The 19,938-nt window shown below is 41.4% G+C and overlaps 1 protein-coding gene across 1 annotated transcript in view; it reads right to left on the reverse strand.

The window, feature by feature from the left end:
• Positions 1-18,289, reverse strand: part of LOC119905336 (collagen alpha-1(XVIII) chain-like) — an 84,360-nt gene extending 66,071 nt beyond the window's left edge. The window contains exon 1 of the mRNA XM_038722281.1: positions 18,028-18,289. Coding sequence (XP_038578209.1) covers positions 18,028-18,118 — 91 coding nt within the window. The 5' untranslated portion in view covers positions 18,119-18,289. The remainder of the gene's footprint in view (positions 1-18,027) is intronic.
• Between the last annotated feature and the right edge of the window lie 1,649 nt (positions 18,290-19,938).

Here is a 19,938-nt window from a genome sequence, read left to right on the forward strand (position 1 = left end):
TGAAGCCTTAAAAGAAAAAGTTTGACATTTGGGAAATACACATATCTGCTTTCTTTTTGAAGTTAGATGACAGGTTTAATACCACAGTCATGTATGTATAGTAAATAATAAGGCTACTGGCAGGAACAGCTAACTTAGCATAAAGACTGCAAACAAGTCTCAAACAAAGCTAGCTCCATAAAGAAATTGTTTTCCCAGATTGACATGGAAGAACATGAATGACTTCAACACTGCCCAACACCTTCAGGATGTCGATGTGTTCAGGGCGGGACTCTCATCCTGCATGTACACTTTGGTCCAGATGTTAGCATGTAGACTGAAGTTACAACAACTTCCTGTTTCACGGCGAATCATAGACGCCACGGACACGCCCATTGACAAAAACTCACAGCACAACTTTTCATCGTCAATGCCTTTAGAAGGCACAGCAGAAATTTGAAGTCGGTCGGACTAAATCCCTAGGAGGAGTTCGTTAAAGTACGGAGTGTGTAAATCATCCAAAAAATGACCATAAAATTCAAAATGGCCGACTTTCTGTTGAGTTTAGGATATGGTTTCTTGAGGCTTTTTTGTGCGTCTGGACATGATAGATGTGCCACAGAAATTTCATACATGTAGGTGAAACGTGCGGCGGGGGCTGCTTTTTTAAAGGTCAATTCCTGTTGCCAGCAGGTGGCGCTATGACTGTGGGTGAATGTCGGCATGTACATGTGTTCAGGGCCGGACTCTCATCCTACATGTACAGTTTGGTGCAGATGTGAGCATTTACACTGAAGTTACAACAACTTCCTGTTTCATGGCGAAAACTCACAGATAGCACAACTTTTTATCGTCAAAGCCTTTAGAAGGCACAGCAGAAATTTGACGTCGGTCCGACTAAATCCCTAGGAGGAGTTTGTTAAAGTACGAAGTGTGTAAATCAACTTCCTGTTGAGTTTAGGGTATGGGTTCTTGAGGCTTTTTTGTGCGTCTTGATATGATACATGTCCCCAGAAAATTTCGTGCATGTAGGTTGAACGTGAACGAGGGGCTAATTTTTTCCAATTTTCTAGGTGGCACTAGCGAGTCATTTTGCCACGCCCATGCTCGAAACCCATAAAATACAAAATTTTTCACCAGTTCTGACATGTGTGCAAATTTTGGTGAGTTTTCGAGTATGCTCAGGTCCCCAAAATGGAGCTTACTTTGCAGAACGAAAAAAAAATCTTTACAAATTCAATAGGGACCTCGCACGGTCGTGCTCGGGACCTAATAATCTTTACAGTTTCAATAAGGACCTCGCACGATTCGTGCTCGGGCCCTAATAATCTCTTCAGTTTCAATAGGGACCTCGCACGGTTCGTGTTCGGGCCCTAATAATCTCTTCAGTATCAATAGGGACCTCGCACGGTTCGTGCTCGGGCCCTAAAAATAATCTTTACAGTTTCAATAGGGACCTCGCACGGTTCGTGCTCGGGCCCTAAAAATAATAATCTTCACAGTTTCAATAGGGACCTCGCACGGTTCGTGCCCGGGCCCTAATAATCCTTACAGTTTCAATAGGGACCTCGCACGGTTCGTGCTCGGGCCCTAAAAATAATCTTTACAGTTTCAATAGGGACCTCGCACGGTTCGTGCTCGGGCCCTAAAAATAATAATCTTCACAGTTTCAATAGGGACCTTGCATGTTTCGTGCTCCGGCCCTAATAATCCTTACAGTTTCAATAGGGACCTCGCACGGTTCGTGCCCGGGCCCTAATAATCCTTACAGTTTCAATAGGGACCTCGTACGGTTCGTGCTCGGGCCCTAATAATCTCTTCAGTTTCAATAGGGACCTCGCACAGTTTGTGCTCGGGCCCTAACAATCCTTACAGTTTCAAGGATTCAAGGACTGATTTCTTTCTTTGCCTGCTGTGCTTCCCAGTTATCAAATATCTCAAATTCTTCAAAGTGAAGACACAAAAAAGTCCTCCTTGGGGCATCTTGGCAGAAGCTCTGCGAGAAATCAACACCCCATGACACTCCTCCCTTCACCCCCTCCGCCAAGGTCCTGACATCCTGTGGTATGTTGAAGTGGGTTTTTGGCACAGACAAAAGGAGGGCATTTTCAGAGGGTGTGAGACAGTTGGTGTTGGTCCCCTCAATACACAATTCATTAAGCAACACAGGAGCTTGAAGACAAGACAGTCAGCTCCTTGTGTGGAGGATCGTAATCGCTGAATGAGGACATTTGTTGTAGAAACCAGGCAGTAAAGAATTACGTGGTGTATGGCGGTGAGTTCAGTGGCTTCTTTAGAATGTGAGAAAACCAAAATAAATGAGAGGTTTTGTTCCAAGAGGAGGAACACTGACAAGATTCTAATGAAGAGACTGAGACTTGTGTTTTTTCTGGGTAATTTTATTTTTTTGTTGACAAAAATTTAAGATAATTCTCCATCTTTTTCCAGCCATCTGCTGATCTCACCTGTCAAATGTACATTTTCAGCATGAGCCTGAAGAGATGTGACATTTAAGTCAAGGGCTAAGGCCTTGTAACTTGAGGCCTCAGTTTAAATTCCTGCAGCCCAGATATTGTCCTCGAGGGCAAGTACTTTTCATAACCCTGCTACTGCTCACAGCGAGTCAATAACTGTCTCACCCAAAACCACAGAGACTCAACAGAGCAGCTACTGTATGATCGTAATGTGTGATCGTCAAATAGGTGCATGTTTGTGGACGACAAGGACAAGTATTTACTACCTGCCAATGCCTGTGCATGTTGTTTTGGGAAACAGTCATAAATATAATTTTGGGACAATTGACAATTAACCTATTTACTCATTTAGTTATGAGGACGTGTTAAACTAAAAGCATGAAGTGACTAAACATAAATGGGTTCTCAGATGACAACCATCCTGTAGGGGAGAAGACCTTCTCTTACCAATTGAAGAAAACTTTTTCATATTTAGACAAAGATTTTTGGCAAAGATTTTGGCTGGTACTTCTTCACCAGCATGATGTAATAAACCAAAGCTTAAAAGCTAAATATTGTAGAAAACAGAAGACTATCACTGATGCTTCATAAGTCTTGAATGAATGAAGAAACAAGCAGAAAGTCCTTGTGACATGTCAGTAAAGCAAACACTGTTCTACTGCATCTGCCAACACTTTCTTCAGACACGTGATATTTGTATAAATTTGATTGATGTGAAAATGATTGATCCCTAACCTCCTACATTCCTCCATGTCATTTTGACGCGGCCTTCAAATAAAAAGAATGATGCGCATCACTTCACATGTCACTCCCTCCAGTAATTCACTGGAGTAGCTGCTGAATATTGTGCAGCAGAGTGAGTAGTTCCAGACAAAAAAAAGTTGTACACCAGACTACTTGTTTCACTTCACTTCATGAACCCATGGAGAAAGGAAAGATGGCCAAGACTGAAAATCCCAGGCTGTTACCGTTTAGTTTTTCTATTATTACTTCACATGGTTTCATTTTCATTTTTGCCCTTTTTTGAGCAGACACATAAGACAACCAAACTACACACAGATACATTCACTGATATACTGTACAAAAAGACAACTATATAAACAGTATATACCAATTAAATATATCCTCCCTTTTTTTACTTTAAGGTGAACCCAGGAGAGATGAGTCCCCTAACCTGATTTACATTTGTCTCAAATAACTCAAACTGATAGGAAGATTCTATTAATTCTGGTCTTTGAAATATTAATAACTTTGAACTGTACGCTGTCGCTGAAGAAAAGATTTTGTGTTTTCGCAATTACATTTTCTGCCAAGTCTGTGGAAAGAAACAGATTAGTATTTAGGGCCCGAGCACGAACTGTGCGAGGTCCCTATTGAATTTGTAAAGATTATTTTTAGGGCCCGAGCACGAACCGTGCTCTTTCTTTTTTCTGCAAAGTAAGCTCCATTTTGGGGACCTGAGCATACCCGAAAACTCACCAAACTTTGCACACATGTCAGAACCGGTGAAAAATTTCGTATTTTATGGGGTTCGCGCATGGGCGTGGCAAAATGGCTCGCTAGCGCCACCTAGAAAATTGGAAAAAATTATCCCCTCATTCACGTTCAACCTTTACGAAATTTTCTGGGGACATGTATCATATCAAGACGCACAAAAAAGCCTCAAGAACCCATACCCTAAAGTCAACAGGAAGTCGGCCATTTTGAATTTTACGGCCATTTTTGGATGATTTACACACTTCGTACTTTAACGAACTCCTCCTAGGGATTTAGTCGGATCTACGTCAAATTTCTGCTGTGCCTTCTAAAGGCATTGACGATGAAAAGTTGTGCTATTTGCGAGTTTTCGTCAATGGGCGTGTCCGTGGCGTCGATGATTCGCTATGAAACAGGAAGTTGTTGTAACTTCAGTGTACATGCTCACATCTGGACCAAACTGTACATGTAGGATGAGAGTCCCGCCCTGAACACATGTACATGCTGACATTCACCCACAGTCATAGCGCCACCTGCTGGCAACAGGAAGTGACATTTAACGAAGCAGCCCCCGCCGCACGTTTCACCTACGTGCACGAATTTTCTGTGGTACGTGTATCCTGTCCAGACGCACAAAAAAGTCTCTTGGAGCCATAGCCTAAACCCAACAGGAAGTCGGCCATTTTGAATTTTACGTCAAATTTTGGATGATTTACACACTTCGTACTTTAACGAACTCCTCCTAGGGATTTAGTCCGACCGACCTCAAATTTCTGCTGTGCCTTCTAAAGGCATTGAAGATGAAAAGTTGTGCTATTTGCGAGTTTTTGACAATGGGAGTGTCCGTGGCGTGGCGTCAAAATCAACTCTTCGCCATGACACAGGAAGTTGTCGTAACTTCGGTGTACATGCTCACATCTGCACCAAACTGTACATGTAGGATGAGAGTCCCGCCCTGAACACATGTACATGCCGACATTCACCCACAGTCATAGCGCCACCTGCTGGCAACAGGAAGTGACTTTTAACGAAGCAGCCCCCGCCGCACGTTTCACCTACGTGCACGAATTTTCTGTGGTAAGTGTATCTTGTCCAGACGCACAAAAAAGTCTCTTGGACCCATAGCCTAAACCCAACAGGAAGTCGGCCATTTTGAATTTTACGTCAAATTTTGGATGATTTACACACTTCGTACTTTAACGAACTCCTCCTAGGGATTTAGTCCGACCGACCTCAAATTTCTGCTGTGCCTTCTAAAGGCATTGAAGATGAAAAGTTGTGCTATTTGCGAGTTTTTGACAATGGGAGTGTCCGTGGCGTGGCGTGGCGTCAAAGATCAACTCTTCCCCATGACACAGGAAGTTGTCGTAACTTCGGTGTACATGCTCACATCTGCACCAAACTGTACATGTAGGATGAGAGTCCCGCCCTGAACACATGTACATGCCGACATTCACCCACAGTCATAGCGCCACCTGCTGGCAACAGGAAGTGACTTTTAACGAAGCAGCCCCCGCCGCACGTTTCACCTACGTGCACGAATTTTCTGTGGTAAGTGTATCTTGTCCAGACGCACAAAAAAGTCTCTTGGACCCATAGCCTAAACCCAACAGGAAGTCGGCCATTTTGAATTTTACGTCAAATTTTGGATGATTTACACACTTCGTACTTTAACGAACTCCTCCTAGGGATTTAGTCCGACCGACCTCAAATTTCTGCTGTGCCTTCTAAAGGCATTGAAGATGAAAAGTTGTGCTATTTGCAAGTTTTCATCAATGGGCGTGTCTGTGGCGTGGCGTCAAAGATCAAGTCTTCGCCATGACACAGGAAGTTGTTGTAACTTCAGTGTACATGCTCACATCTGAACCAAACTTTACGTGCTTGATAACTCTCCCACCCCACTATGGAGGACCGATCCTGACACAGTCAGAAATAATTACAGAAATAAATAAATGCTCAATAAATAAATAAGCATCCAATTAAATACACAAAAAAATAAAGTAAATAAATAAATGTAGGTAGTAATTAAATTATACAAGGAGACATAAATGTATATATTTTAATTAGTGCCTTTAATACGCCTTTAATAGTGCCTTTAATAGTATTATTATTATATAATATGATAATAATACCTTTATTTATTCACCTTTGTTATAATTACCTTATTTGTTTATTCAACTTTATTTATTACTAATTTTTTTATGTATTTATTTATGTGTGTGTTTTAATATTTTTGTCTGTTTTATTCTTCCTTTGTATTTATTTACCTTATTTATTTTCACCCATGGTATTTATTTCTGCCTGTCTTTTTAAAATTTTTGTATGCATTTCTGCCTCATTATGCAAATGAGGAGGGGCTGTGTCTCAAGGGGTCATCTTCTCTGCTATTGGTGGACCAGTCAGACAGGAGAGCTCCTACTCTGCCTGCAGACATCAACGATCTTGCCCCTCACACAGTCAGATGGCTTCCTTCAGTGCGCTGAGGTGTTTAACAACTCTGAAGACAATACTACCAGCAATGTCTTCCTTCTCTTTTCACGTAGACGCTCCGACAGACAGTGCTTTCAGTTTGCTGCATGCATGGACACAGAACTGTGGTATAGGGAGAAGCACACGGTCAGCTAGCTGCAGCTAAATCTGTAGTGCACTCGTATTCAATTCTGTATGGTAAATTCAGTTTTAACGGAGCAGAGCGAGCTGACAGGCAGAGTTAGAGACTTTTTCTGTCCGTTTCTCTCTTTACAAAGACGCGTGTTGCAGTCAGAGTCTTCTCTGAGATGCGAGCACGACATACAACACAATTTATCAAATTACACAACGGATATACAGTATGAAAATAAGATTGATTGGATTATACTCACAGGAAGTATAAAACCTGTTACATGCGTCTATTAAAAGTAAAGTAACACAAAAATGTCAGGGAAATTACTTTACTTAGATTTCAGGACTGCAGTTGTACATTTGAAATACCTTCCTACCTTTCTGATAGGAAGCCTTCTTGAGGTGGTATAAAACATTTCTTCTTATATTTAGGGCCCGAGCACGACCGTGCGAGGTCCCTATTGAATTTGCTCGGATTATATATATATATATATATATATATTTTTTTTTTTTTTTCTGCAAAGTAGGCCCAAATGACATGGCCTAAACATACTCGAAAACTCACCAAAATTTGCAAACATGTCAGAACCGGTGAAAAATTTCGTATTCTACAAGTTTCGCACATGGGCGTGGCAAAATGACTCGCTAGCGCCACCTAGAAAATTGGAAATGATTAGCCCCTCGTTCACGTTCAACCTACATGTACGAAATTTTCTGGGGACATGTATCGTATCAAGACGCACAAAAAAGCCTCAAGAACCCATAGCCTAAAGTCAACAGGAAGTCGGCCATTTTGAATTTTATGGCCATTTTTGGATGATTTACACACTTCGTACTTTAACGAACTCCTCCTAGGGATTTAGTCGGATCGACGTCAAATTTCTGCTGTGCCTTCTAAAGGCATTGACGATGAAAAGTTGTGCTATTTGCGAGTTTTCGTCAATGGGCGTGTCCGTGGCGTCGATGATTCGCAATGAAACAGGAAGTTGTTGTAACTTCAGTGTACATGCTCACATCTGGACCAAACTGTACATGTAGGATGAGAGTCCCGCCCTGAACACATGTACATGCCGACATTCACCCACAGTCATAGCGCCACCTGCTGGCAACAGAAAGTGACCTTTAACGAAGCAGCCCCCGCCGCACGTTTCACCTACGTGCACAAATTTTCTGTGGTACGTGTATCTTGTCCAGACGCAAAAAAAGTCTCTTGGAGCCATAGCCTAAACCCAACAGGAAGTCGGCCATTTTGAATTTTACGTCAAATTTTGGATGATTTACACACTTCGTACTTTAACGAACTCCTCCTAGGGATTTAGTCCGACCGACCTCAAATTTTGCTGTGCCTTCTAAAGGCATTGAAGATGAAAAGTTGTGCTATTTGCAAGTTTTCGTCAATGGGCGTGTCCGTGGCGTGGCGTCAAAGATCAGCTCTTCGCCATGACACGGAAGTTGTCGTAACTTCAGTGTACATGCTCACATCTGGACCAAACTGTACATGTAGGATGAGAGTCCCGCCCTGAACACATGTACATGCTGACATTCACAGACAGTCATAGCGCCACCTGCTGGCAACAGGAAGTGACTTTTAACGAAGCAGCCCCCGCCGCACGTTTTACCTACGTGCACGAATTTTCTGTGGTACGTGTATCTTGTCCAGACGCACAAAAAAGCCTCTTGGAGCGATGCCCTAAAACCAACAGGAAGTCGGCCATTTTGAATTTTACGTCAAATTTTGGATGATTTACACACTTCGTACTTTAACGAACTCCTCCTAGGGATTTAGTCCGACCGACTTCAAATTTGTGCTGTGCCTTCTAAAGGCATTGAAGATGAAAAGTTGTGCTATTTGCGAGTTTTCGTCAATGGGTGTGTCCGTGGCGTGGCGTCAGAGATCAAGTCTTCGCCATGACACAGGAAGTTGTTGTAACTTCAGTGTACATGCTCACATCTGAACCAAACTTTACGTGCTTGATAACTCTCCCACCCCGCTATGGAGGACCGATCCTGACACAGTCAGAAATAAATACAGAAATAAATAAATGCTCAATAAATAAATAAGCATCCAATTAAATACACAAAAAAATAAAGTAAATAAATAAATGTAGGTAGTAATTAAATTATACAAGGAGACATAAATGTATATTTTAATTAGTGCCTTTACTTATTCACCTTTGTTATAATTACCTTATTTGTTTATTCAACTTTATTTATTACTAATTTTTTTATGTATTTATTTATGTGTGTGTTTTAATATTTTTGTCTGTTTTATTCTTCCTTTGTATTTATTTACCTTATTTATTTTCACCCATGGTATTTATTTCTGCCTGTCTTTTTAAATTTTTGTATGCATTTCTGCCTCATTATGCAAATGAGGAGGGGCTGTGTCTCAAGGGGTCATCTTCTCTGCTATTGGTGGACCAGTCAGACAGGAGAGCTCCTACTCTGCCTGCAGACATCAACGATCTTGCCCCTCACACAGTCAGATGGCTTCCTTCAGTGCGCTGAGGTGTTTAACAACTCTGAAGACAATACTACCAGCAATGTCTTCCTTCTCTTTTCACGTAGACGCTCCGACAGACAGTGCTTTCAGTTTGCTGCATGCATGGACACAGAACTGCGGTATAGGGAGAAGCACACGGTCAGCTGGCTGCAGCTAAATCTGGAGTGCACTCGTATTCAATTCTGTATGGTAAATTCAGTTTTAACGGAGCAGAGCGAGCTGACAGGCAGAGTTAGAGACTTTTTCTGTCGTTTCTCTCTTTACAAAGACGCATGTTGCAGTCAGAGTCTTCTCTGAAGAGGGCAATGAAGTCTCAGTAGTACCCGATGCGAGCACCACATACAACACAATTTATCAAATTACACAACGGATATACAGTATGAAAATAAGATTGATTGGATTATACTCACAGGAAGTATAAAACCTGTTACATGCGTAACACAGTAATGTCAGGGAAATTACTTTACTTAGATTTAAGTACTGCAGTTGTACATTTGAAATACCTTCCTACCTTTCTGATAGGAAGCCTTCTTGAGGTGGTATAAAACATTTCTTCTTATATTCTGATTTGAGTTGTGGACAACTATGACCACATGAATTAAAAAAACATTTCACTGCCCAAGTCAGCTATAACACAAGTCTTGTTCATCAGACTACATGCTGTACAGTATTTGTGGACAGATTTTGTCCCAGGATTTATTATGCATTTCTTCTTCTTCGTTGCATGATTTAGAATAATAAGGTGAGAAATGGGTCTATTCTGAGTTCATCCTGCACTGCAGCAGCTAATAAAGTCCATTTAATCCCAAAAACGCTTTTCTTTTAGGCAGGCTGGAGCAGAAAACAACTCACCTTTCTCAAGTTGTACAGTAATGTCACATGTGTATGAAGGTGGATCAAACAAGCTAATCTTAAATGTCAAAGTAGAGAGGAGCCTAGTAGGCCTATTTATTTTCATTCATTACACAATATGAATAAGCTATGCAGACAGTTGTAAAGAAAGAACATCTTTTTCTTCTGTTCTCTACTTGTTATAGTTACACAGTATTAGGGGTGTGGGCTGTATTAAAAGTATCCACTGTTCTCCCATGCTCTAACACACAGTAACGATGAAATGTGTGCTGTTCTCACATTCTTCCTCTGTATGTACACATAAACAACAAGGCAGGGAAATATAAAAGGAATTTATTTTATTGTTTGGGTACATTATTGTTCAGTGTACATGCTCACATCTGAAACAAACTTTACGTGCTTGATAACTCTCCCACCCCGCAGACATCTACACGCCAATACCGATTTATATTCATAGCGGCAAGTGCTATGTAGCTCCACATAGGGGACACAGGAAGTGACATATAGCACCTTCATGCGGCGTCGGAACCGCGTAGGAAATTCACAGCCGCACCGGCAGAGCTCCAGAATATGCAACTCGGCCGGTTCACGCGCGGACGCGCTAAAGTGCGAGGGCCCGCCCAACGCTGCTTGCAGCTTTAATTAGGGCCCGAGCACGACCGTGCGAGGTCCCTATTGAATTGCTCGGATTATTTTTTTTTTTTTTTTTTTTTTTTTTTTTTTTCTGCAAAGTAGGCCCAACTGACATGGCCTAAACATACTCGAAAACTCACCAAAATTTGCAAACATGTCAGAACCGGTGAAAAATTTCGTATTCTACAAGTTTCGCACATGGGCGTTGCAAAATGACTCGCTAGCGCCACCTTTCTTTACAACTGTCTGCATAGCTTATTCATATTGTGTAATGAATGAAAATAAATAGGCCTACTAGGCTCCTCTCTACTTTGACATTTAAGATTAGCTTGTTTGATCCACCTTCATACACATGTGACATTACTGTACAACTTGAGAAAGGTGAGTTGTTTTCTGCTCCAGCCTGCCTAAAAGAAAAGCGTTTTTGGGATTAAATGGACTTTATTAGCTGCTGCAGTGCAGGATGAACTCAGAACAGACTCATTTCTCACCTTTTTATTCTAAATCATGCAACGAAGAAGAAGAAATGCATAATAAATCCTGGAACAAAATCTGTAGTTAAATATTGTACAGCATGTAGTCTGATGAACAAGACTTGTGTTATAGCTGACTTGGGCAGTGAAATGTTTAATTTTTTTAATTCATGTGGTCATAGTTGTCCACAACTCAAATCAGAATATAAGAAGAAATGTTTTATACCACCTCAAGAAGGCTTCCTATCAGAAAGGTAGGAAGGTATTTCAAATGTACAACTGCAGTACTTAAATCTAAGTAATGTAATTTCCCTGACATTTTTGTGTTACTTTACTTTTAATAGACGCATGTAACAGGTTTTATACTTCCTGTGAGTATAATCCAATCAATCTTATTTTCATACTGTATATCCGATGTGTAATTTGATAAATTGTGTTGTATGTCGTGCTCGCATCTCAGAGAAGACTCTGACTGCAACATGCGTCTTTGTAAAGAGAGAAACGGACAGAAAAAGTCTCTAACTCTGCCTGTCAGCTCGCTCTGCTCCGTTAAAACTGAATTTGCCATACAGAATTGAATACGAGTGCACTCCAGATTTAGCTGCAGCCAGCTGACCGTGTGCTTCTCTCTATACCGCAGTTCTGTGTCCATGCATGCAGCAAACTGAAAGCACTGTCTGTCGGAGCGTCTACATGAAAAGAGAAGGAAGACATTGCTGGTAGTATTGTCTTCAGAGTTGTTAAACACCTCAGTGCACTGAAGGAAGCCATCTGACTGTGTGAGGGGCAAGATCGTTGATGTCTGCAGGCAGAGTAAGAGCTCTCCTGTCTGACTGGTCCACCAATAGCAGAGAAGATGACCCCTTGAGTTATCAAGCACGTAAAGTTTTGTTCAGATGTGAGCATGTACACTGAAGTTACAACAACTTCCTGTGTCATGGCGAAGACTTGATCTCTGACGCCACGCCACGGACACACCCATTGACGAAAACTCGCAAATAGCACAACTTTTCATCTTCAATGCCTTTAGAAGGCACAGCACAAATTTGAAGTCGGTCGGACTAAATCCCTAGGAGGAGTTCGTTAAAGTACGAAGTGTGTAAATCATCCAAAATGGGACGTAAAATTCAAAATGGCCGACTTCCTGTTGATTTTAGGGCATCGCTCCAAGAGACTTTTTTGTGCGTCTGGACAAGATACACGTACCACAGAAAATTGTGCACGTAGGTGAAACGTGCGGCGGGGGCTGCTTCGTTAAAAGTCACTTCCTGTTGCCAGCAGGTGGCGCTATGACTGTGGGTGAATATCAGCATGTACATGTGTTCAGGGCGGGACTCTCATCCTACATGTACAGTTTGGTGCAGATGTGAGCATATACACTGAAGTTACAACAACTTCCGTGTCATGGCAAGACTTGATCTTTGACGCCGCGCCATGGACACGCCCATTGACGAAAACTCGCAAATAGCACAACTTTTCATCTTCAATGCCTTTAGAAGGCACACAGAAATTTGAGTCGGTCGGACTAAATCCCTAGGAGGAGTTCGTTAAAGTACGAAGTGTGTAAATCATCCAAAATTTGACGTAAAATTCAAAATGGCCGACTTCCTGTTGGGTTTAGGCTATGGCTCCAAGAGACTTTTTTGTGCGTCTGGACAAGATACACGTACCACAGAAAATTCGTGCACGTAGGTGAAACGTGCGGCGGGGGCTGCTTCGTTAAAAGTCACTTTCTGTTGCCAGCAGGTGGCGCTATGACTGTGGCTGAATGTCAGCATGTACATGTGTTCAGGGCGGGACTCTCATCCTACATGTACAGTTTGGTCCAGATGTGAGCATGTACACTGAAGTTACGACAACTTCCGTGTCATGGCGAAGAGTTGATCTTTGACGCCACGCCACGGACACGCCCATTGACGAAAACTTGCAAATAGCACAACTTTTCATCTTCAATGCCTTTAGAAGGCACAGCAGAAATTTGAGGTCGGTCGGACTAAATCCCTAGGAGGAGTTCGTTAAAGTACGAAGTGTGTAAATCATCCAAAATTTGACGTAAAATTCAAAATGGCCGACTTCCTGTTGGGTTTAGGCTATGGCTCCAAGAGACTTTTTTGTGCGTCTGGACAAGATACACGTACCACAGAAAATTCGTGCACGTAGGTGAAACATGCGGCGGGGGCTGCTTCGTTAAAGGTCACTTCCTGTTGCCAGCAGGTGGCGCTATGACTGTGGGTGAATGTCGGCATGTACATGTGTTCAGGGCGGGACTCTCATCCTAGATGTACAGTTTGGTCCAGATGTGAGCATGTACACTGAAGTTACAACAACTTCCTGTTTCATAGCGAATCATCGACGCCACGGACACGCCCATTGACGAAAACGCGCAAATAGCACAACTTTTCATCTTCAATGCCTTTAGAAGGCACGGCAGAAATTTGAGGTCGGTCGGACTAAATCCCTAGGAGGAGTTCGTTAAAGTACGAAGTGTGTAAATCATCCAAAAATTCAAAATGGCCGACTTCCTGTTGACTTTAGGCTATGGGTTCTTGAGGCTTTTTTGTGCGTCTTGATATGATACATGTCCCCAGAAAATTTCGTAGATGTAGGTTGAACGTGAACGAGGGGCTAATTTTTTCCAATTTTCTAGGTGGCGCTAGCGAGTCATTTTGCAACGCCCATGTGCGAAACTTGTAGAATACGAAATTTTTCACCGGTTCTGACATGTTTGCAAATTTTGGTGAGTTTTCGAGTATGTTTAGGCCATGTCATTTGGGCCTACTTTGCAGAAAAAAAAAAAAAAAAAATATAATATATATATATAATCCGAGCAAATTCAATAGGGACCTCACACGGTCGTGCTCGGGCCCTAATTAAAGCTGCAAGCAGCGTTGGGCGGGCCCTCGCACTTGTAGCGCGTCCGCGCGTGAGCCGGCCGAGTTGCATATTCTGGAGCTCTGCCGGTGCGGCTGTGAATTTCCTACGCGGTTCCGACGCCGCATGAAGGTGTATATGTCACTTCCTGTGTCCCCTATGTGGAGCTACATAGCACTTGCCGCTATGAATATAAATCGGTATTGGTGTAGATGTCTGCGGGGTGGGAGAGTTATCAAGCACGTAAAGTTTGTTTCAGATGTGAGCATGTACACTGAACAATAATGTACCCAAACAATAAAATAAATTCCTTTTATATTTCCCTGCCTTGTTGTTTATGTGTACATACAGAGGAAGAATGTGAGAACAGCACACATTTCATCGTTACTGTGTGTTAGAGCATGGGAGAACAGTGGATACTTTTAATACAGCCCACACCCCTAATACTGTGTAACTATAACAAGTAGAGAACAGAAGAAAAAGATGTTCTTTCTTTACAACTGTCTGCATAGCTTATTCATATTGTGTAATGAATGAAAATAAATAGGCCTACTAGGCTCCTCTCTACTTTGACATTTAAGATTAGCTTGTTTGATCCACCTTCATACACATGTGACATTACTGTACAACTTGAGAAAGGTGAGTTGTTTTCTGCTCCAGCCTGCCTAAAAGAAAAGCGTTTTTGGGATTAAATGGACTTTATTAGCTGCTGCAGTGCAGGATGAACTCAGAATAGACCCATTTCTCACCTTATTATTCTAAATCATGCAACGAAGAAGAAGAAATGCATAATAAATCCTGGGACAAAATCTGTCCACAAATACTGTACAGCATGTAGTCTGATGAACAAGACTTGTGTTATAGCTGACTTGGGCAGTGAAATGTTTTTTTAATTCATGTGGTCATAGTTGTCCACAACTCAAATCAGAATATAAGAAGAAATGTTTTATACCACCTCAAGAAGGCTTCCTATCAGAAAGGTAGGAAGGTATTTCAAATGTACAACTGCAGTACTTAAATCTAAGTAAAGTAATTTCCCTGACATTTTTGTGTTACTTTACTTTTAATAGACGCATGTAACAGGTTTTATACTTCCTGTGAGTATAATCCAATCAATCTTATTTTCATACTGTATATCCGTTGTGTAATTTGATAAATTGTGTTGTATGTCGTGCTCGCATCTCAGAGAAGACTCTGACTGCAACATGCGTCTTTGTAAAGAGAGAAACGGACAGAAAAAGTCTCTAACTCTGCCTGTCAGCTCGCTCTGCTCCGTTAAAACTGAATTTACCATACAGAATTGAATACGAGTGCACTCCAGATTTAGCTGCAGCCAGCTGACCGTGTGCTTCTCCCTATACCGCAGTTCTGTGTCCATGCATGCAGCAAACTGAAAGCACTGTCTGTCGGAGCGTCTACGTGAAAAGAGAAGGAAGACATTGCTGGTAGTATTGTCTTCAGAGTTGTTAAACACCTCAGCGCACTGAAGGAAGCCATCTGACTGTGTGAGGGGCAAGATCGTTGATGTCTGCAGGCAGAGTAGGAGCTCTCCTGTCTGACTGGTCCACCAATAGCAGAGAAGATGACCCCTTGAGACACAGCCCCTCCTCATTTGCATAATGAGGCAGAAATGCATACAAAATTTAAAAAGACAGGCAGAAATAAATACCATGGGTGAAAATAAATAAGGTAAATAAATACAAAGGAAGAATAAAACAGACAAAAATATTAAAACACACACATAAATAAATACATTAAAAAATTAGTAATAAAAAAGTTGAATAAACAAATAAGGTAATTATAACAAAGGTGAATAAGTAAAGGCACTAATTAAAATATACATTTATGTCTCCTTGTATAATTTAATTACTACCTACATTTATTTATTTACTTTATTTTTTGTGTATTTAATTGGATGCTTATTTATTTATTGAGCATTTATTTATTTCTGTATTTATTTCTGACTGTGTCAGGATCGGTCCTCCATAGCGGGGTGGGAGAGTTATCAAGCACGTAAAGTTTGGTTCAGATGTGAGCATGTACACTGAAGTTACAACAACTTCCTGTGTCATGGCGAAGACTTGATCTTGACGCCACGCCACGGACACACCCATTGACGAAAACTCGCAAATAGCACAACTTTTCATCTTCAATGCCTTTAGAAGGCACAGCACAAATTTGAAGTCGGTCGGACTAAATCCCTAGGAGGAGTTCGTTAAAGTACGAAGTGTGTAAATCATCCAAAATTTGACGTAAAATTCAAAATGGCCGACTTCCTGTTGATTTTAGGGCATCGCTCCAAGAGGCTTTTTTGTGCGTCTGGACAAGATACACGTACCACAGAAAATTCGTGCACGTAGGTGAAACGTGCGGCGGGGGCTGCTTCGTTAAAAGTCACTTCCTGTTGCCAGCAGGTGGCGCTATGACTGTGGGAATGTCAGCATGTACATGTGTTCAGGGCGGGACTCTCATCCTACATGTACAGTTTGGTCCAGATGTGAGCATGTACACTGAAGTTACGACAACTTCCGTGTCATGGCGAAGAGTTGATCTTTGACGCCACGCCACGGACACCCCATTGACGAAAACTCGCAAATAGCACAACTTTTCATCTTCAATGCCTTTAGAAGGCACAGCAGAAATTTGAGGTCGGTCGGACTAAATCCCTAGGAGGAGTTCGTTAAAGTACGAAGTGTGTAAATCATCCAAAATTTGACGTAAAATTCAAAATGGCCGACTTCCTGTTGGGTTTAGGCTATGGCTCCAAGAGACTTTTTTGTGCGTCTGGACAAGATACACGTACCACAAAAATTGTGCACGTAGGTGAAACGTGCGGCGGGGGCTGCTTCGTTAAAGGCACTTTCTGTTGCCAGCAGGTGGCGCTATGACTGTGGGTGAATGTCGGCATGTACATGTGTTCAGGGCGGGACTCTCATCCTACATGTACAGTTTGGTCCAGATGTGAGCATGTACACTGAAGTTACAACAACTTCCTGTTTCATTGCGAATCATCGACGCCACGGACACGCCCATTGACGAAAACGCGCAAATAGCACAACTTTTCATCGTCAATGCCTTTCGAAGGCACAGCACAAATTTGACGTCGATCCGACTAAATCCCTAGGAGGAGTTCGTTAAAGTACGAAGTGTGTAAATCATCCAAAAATGGCCGTAAAATTCAAAATGGCCGACTTCCTGTTGACTTTAGGCTATGGGTTCTTGAGGCTTTTTTGTGCGTCTTGATATGATACATGTCCCCAGCAAATTTCGTGCATGTAGGTTGAACGTGAACGAGGGGCTAATTTTTTCCAATTTTCTAGGTGGCGCTAGCGAGTCATTTTGCCACGCCCATGTGCGAAACTTGTAGAATACGAAATTTTTCACCGGTTCTGACATGTTTGCAAATTTTGGTGAGTTTTCGAGTATGTTTAGTCCATGTCAGTTGAGCCTACTTTGCAGAAAAAAAAAAAAAAAAAATATATAATATATATATATATATATATATAATCTTAGCAAATTCAATAGGGACCTCACACGGTCGTGCTCGGGCCCTAAATATATATATATATATATATATATATATATATAATCTTTACAAATTCAATAGGGACCTCGCATGGTCGTGCTCGGGCCCTAAATATAATCTTTACAAATTCAATCGGGACCTCGCACGGTTCGTGCTCGGGCCCTAATAAATGTAAAGTGCAAAAAAAGATCAGGTTCCCACTCTTTCATATTCTCCCAGTGCAGGAAGAACAGAGCAGAGGTTACTAGCTTCACTTCTCCACACCCAACAAAGGCTGCAGACAGTAAAGTACAGTACTCGTCCACAGTGGAGGAGATGCTATGAGCTATTTATAATTCCCTACAGACAAGTCTAGACATTCACATAAACATTCTGGCCTGAAAAAACAAGCTTTCAGATCCTGAGTCAGCACACAGCCAGCTCATTTCAGCAGAGGTGGATGTCAGAATTCAAATTTTAAAGTAGCCTGTTTTTTTAAGATGCAGAGAAAAAAAATGTGTTGTCCAATATTTTCTCGACTTTATCTAAAATGGTCCTTAAAGTGCTGCATTAATACTTTCTTTATAATACACCGCATAATTAACACAGGTATTTAAACATGCTAGAGAATAACTGATTGAATTAAAAACATCCATTTACCTCTGCGCTGTGACTTCATCTGTGTGACCACCAACAGCAGGAGGATGCAGGTCTGCAAGATCAGTTTCGACCACCTGTTGCTTCGACGCATCCTTGAAGGGATTTTTTATGATTTTGACAAAGAAAAATTTTAATAAAATCCTTTCAGAGGTTGTGAGGAGGAGTGTTCATATCAGCGGACTTCTCCAGCAGCCTGTGGAGATTCAAATAAATCACTGTGAGGGAAGCTTCAGCTGCCTCTAGTCTACCTGCGGAGGGTGCGTGCACCTTTAGGCACAGCTGTGCAATAAGCGAAGCAGGCCGTGTCAAGTTTCTGGGACTCACGGAACTTCCTGCATGGGGGTTTCAAAGTAAAAGCTTTATTGATGAACACAATAAAATATAAAATAAAAATCGTTCTGACGTATTTTATTGGAGTTTGTATTCAAGCAAGATAACACAATGTAAAGTCAGTTCCGTTAATTTTATTTATTTTATTTTATTGTTGCATCTGTTTATACTGTTAAGTCAGTCTCTGAAACTCTAACAAACTTTTATTTTCTTTAGTTAATATGACTTAACTTTTACACACACACACACACACACACAGAACCAACATAAATATCACGTTCTTTTCTGCGTTTATTCCAGCTGGACTCATCCTGTTACTTGCTAACTTCACACATCTGCACATCAATCAGTTCACAGCTTCTGGGCTTCACAATTCAACTGACTTCATGAAGTTTCACAAACCTTTCCCTCAGGCTCCAAAAAGCTGTTAAATTACTGTTACTCAATAAGTGATGTAAGAGGCACATTTATAGGGTAAAGAATAAGAATTAGAATCAGCTTTATTGGCCAAGTATACAACAAGGTACAAATAGTTTATTTATTATTTATCACAAGGTGTTTGACTCCAGTTTGAAGTTTTTCTCACTGTACTTACATGGAAACAGAAATAAAGCTAAGAACAAGGACCAAATAAACATAGAACTAGATGATCAATGTTGGGAGTAACGCGTTACAAAAGTAACGCAATTACAGTAATGTATTGCTTTTTGCTGTAACGCAGTAATATAACGCATTAATAAAAAAATATTATCCGTTACAATCTCAGTAACGCGCGTTACAACACATTTAACCCGAAATTAATGGGTGTGTTGTTTTTTTAATAATTCACCAACACCGAGAAACATTTCGGCACCAGAAAAACAAATCCATGAGTAAAAGAGTAATGTTATTTCCTGTTGCGGGAATCCGATGGTCGAGATTGCAGGCAGGGTGAAAGCTGCAGGGGAGCTCCCTTCTCTTAACAAGATTGTTGCTCCCCTGATGGATGGATTGTATTTGACAGTGATGGATACTATACATATTTAAACATTTATAATGTGTAGTTAAATGTATTTGTTTTAGTGTTACAGGGTTACTGACACTATATGACTGTTCTTGTGTTAACTGCTGACCCACAGAGACAAACCAGTGTGCACAAAACACACACATTCTTAAGGACACCATACACCTGTGTGTGCTGGGTGACCTCAGTAAAGCACATACTGTACAGTAAGATCAGACAAGACTAGATGGATCTTTATTCAGCCCGAGGGAAATTATTGTGCAGCAATTGCAGTATAAAGTATGAAAGAGTGCAAATAAATATATCCATAAGGTGCAGATCCAAAACAGGCTTTGCACAATGCCACAAATATAAACAGGTTAATGGTAAGGGTCATAAAAATATAAAATGATGACAATCAGAGAATCAGTATTATGGACTCCGGCCAATATAAGTTTTCCATGTGGTTTGACTGCCACTCTGTTCAGGCATGTTGGCTGCCGTTTGGCACTTGTCTGTGGTCCAGACTAAAAACTGCATTCCTCAAAGAGAGAAAGGCTCCTCATGTTGATAGACGCTCACCCCTCCACCTGCCCACA

Source organism: Micropterus salmoides, unplaced genomic scaffold (genome assembly GCF_014851395.1).
Source record: "Micropterus salmoides isolate LMB-PRFRI ecotype aquatic unplaced genomic scaffold, ASM1485139v1 Ms_hic_scaffold_1, whole genome shotgun sequence".
NCBI lineage: Eukaryota > Metazoa > Chordata > Actinopteri > Centrarchiformes > Centrarchidae > Micropterus > Micropterus salmoides.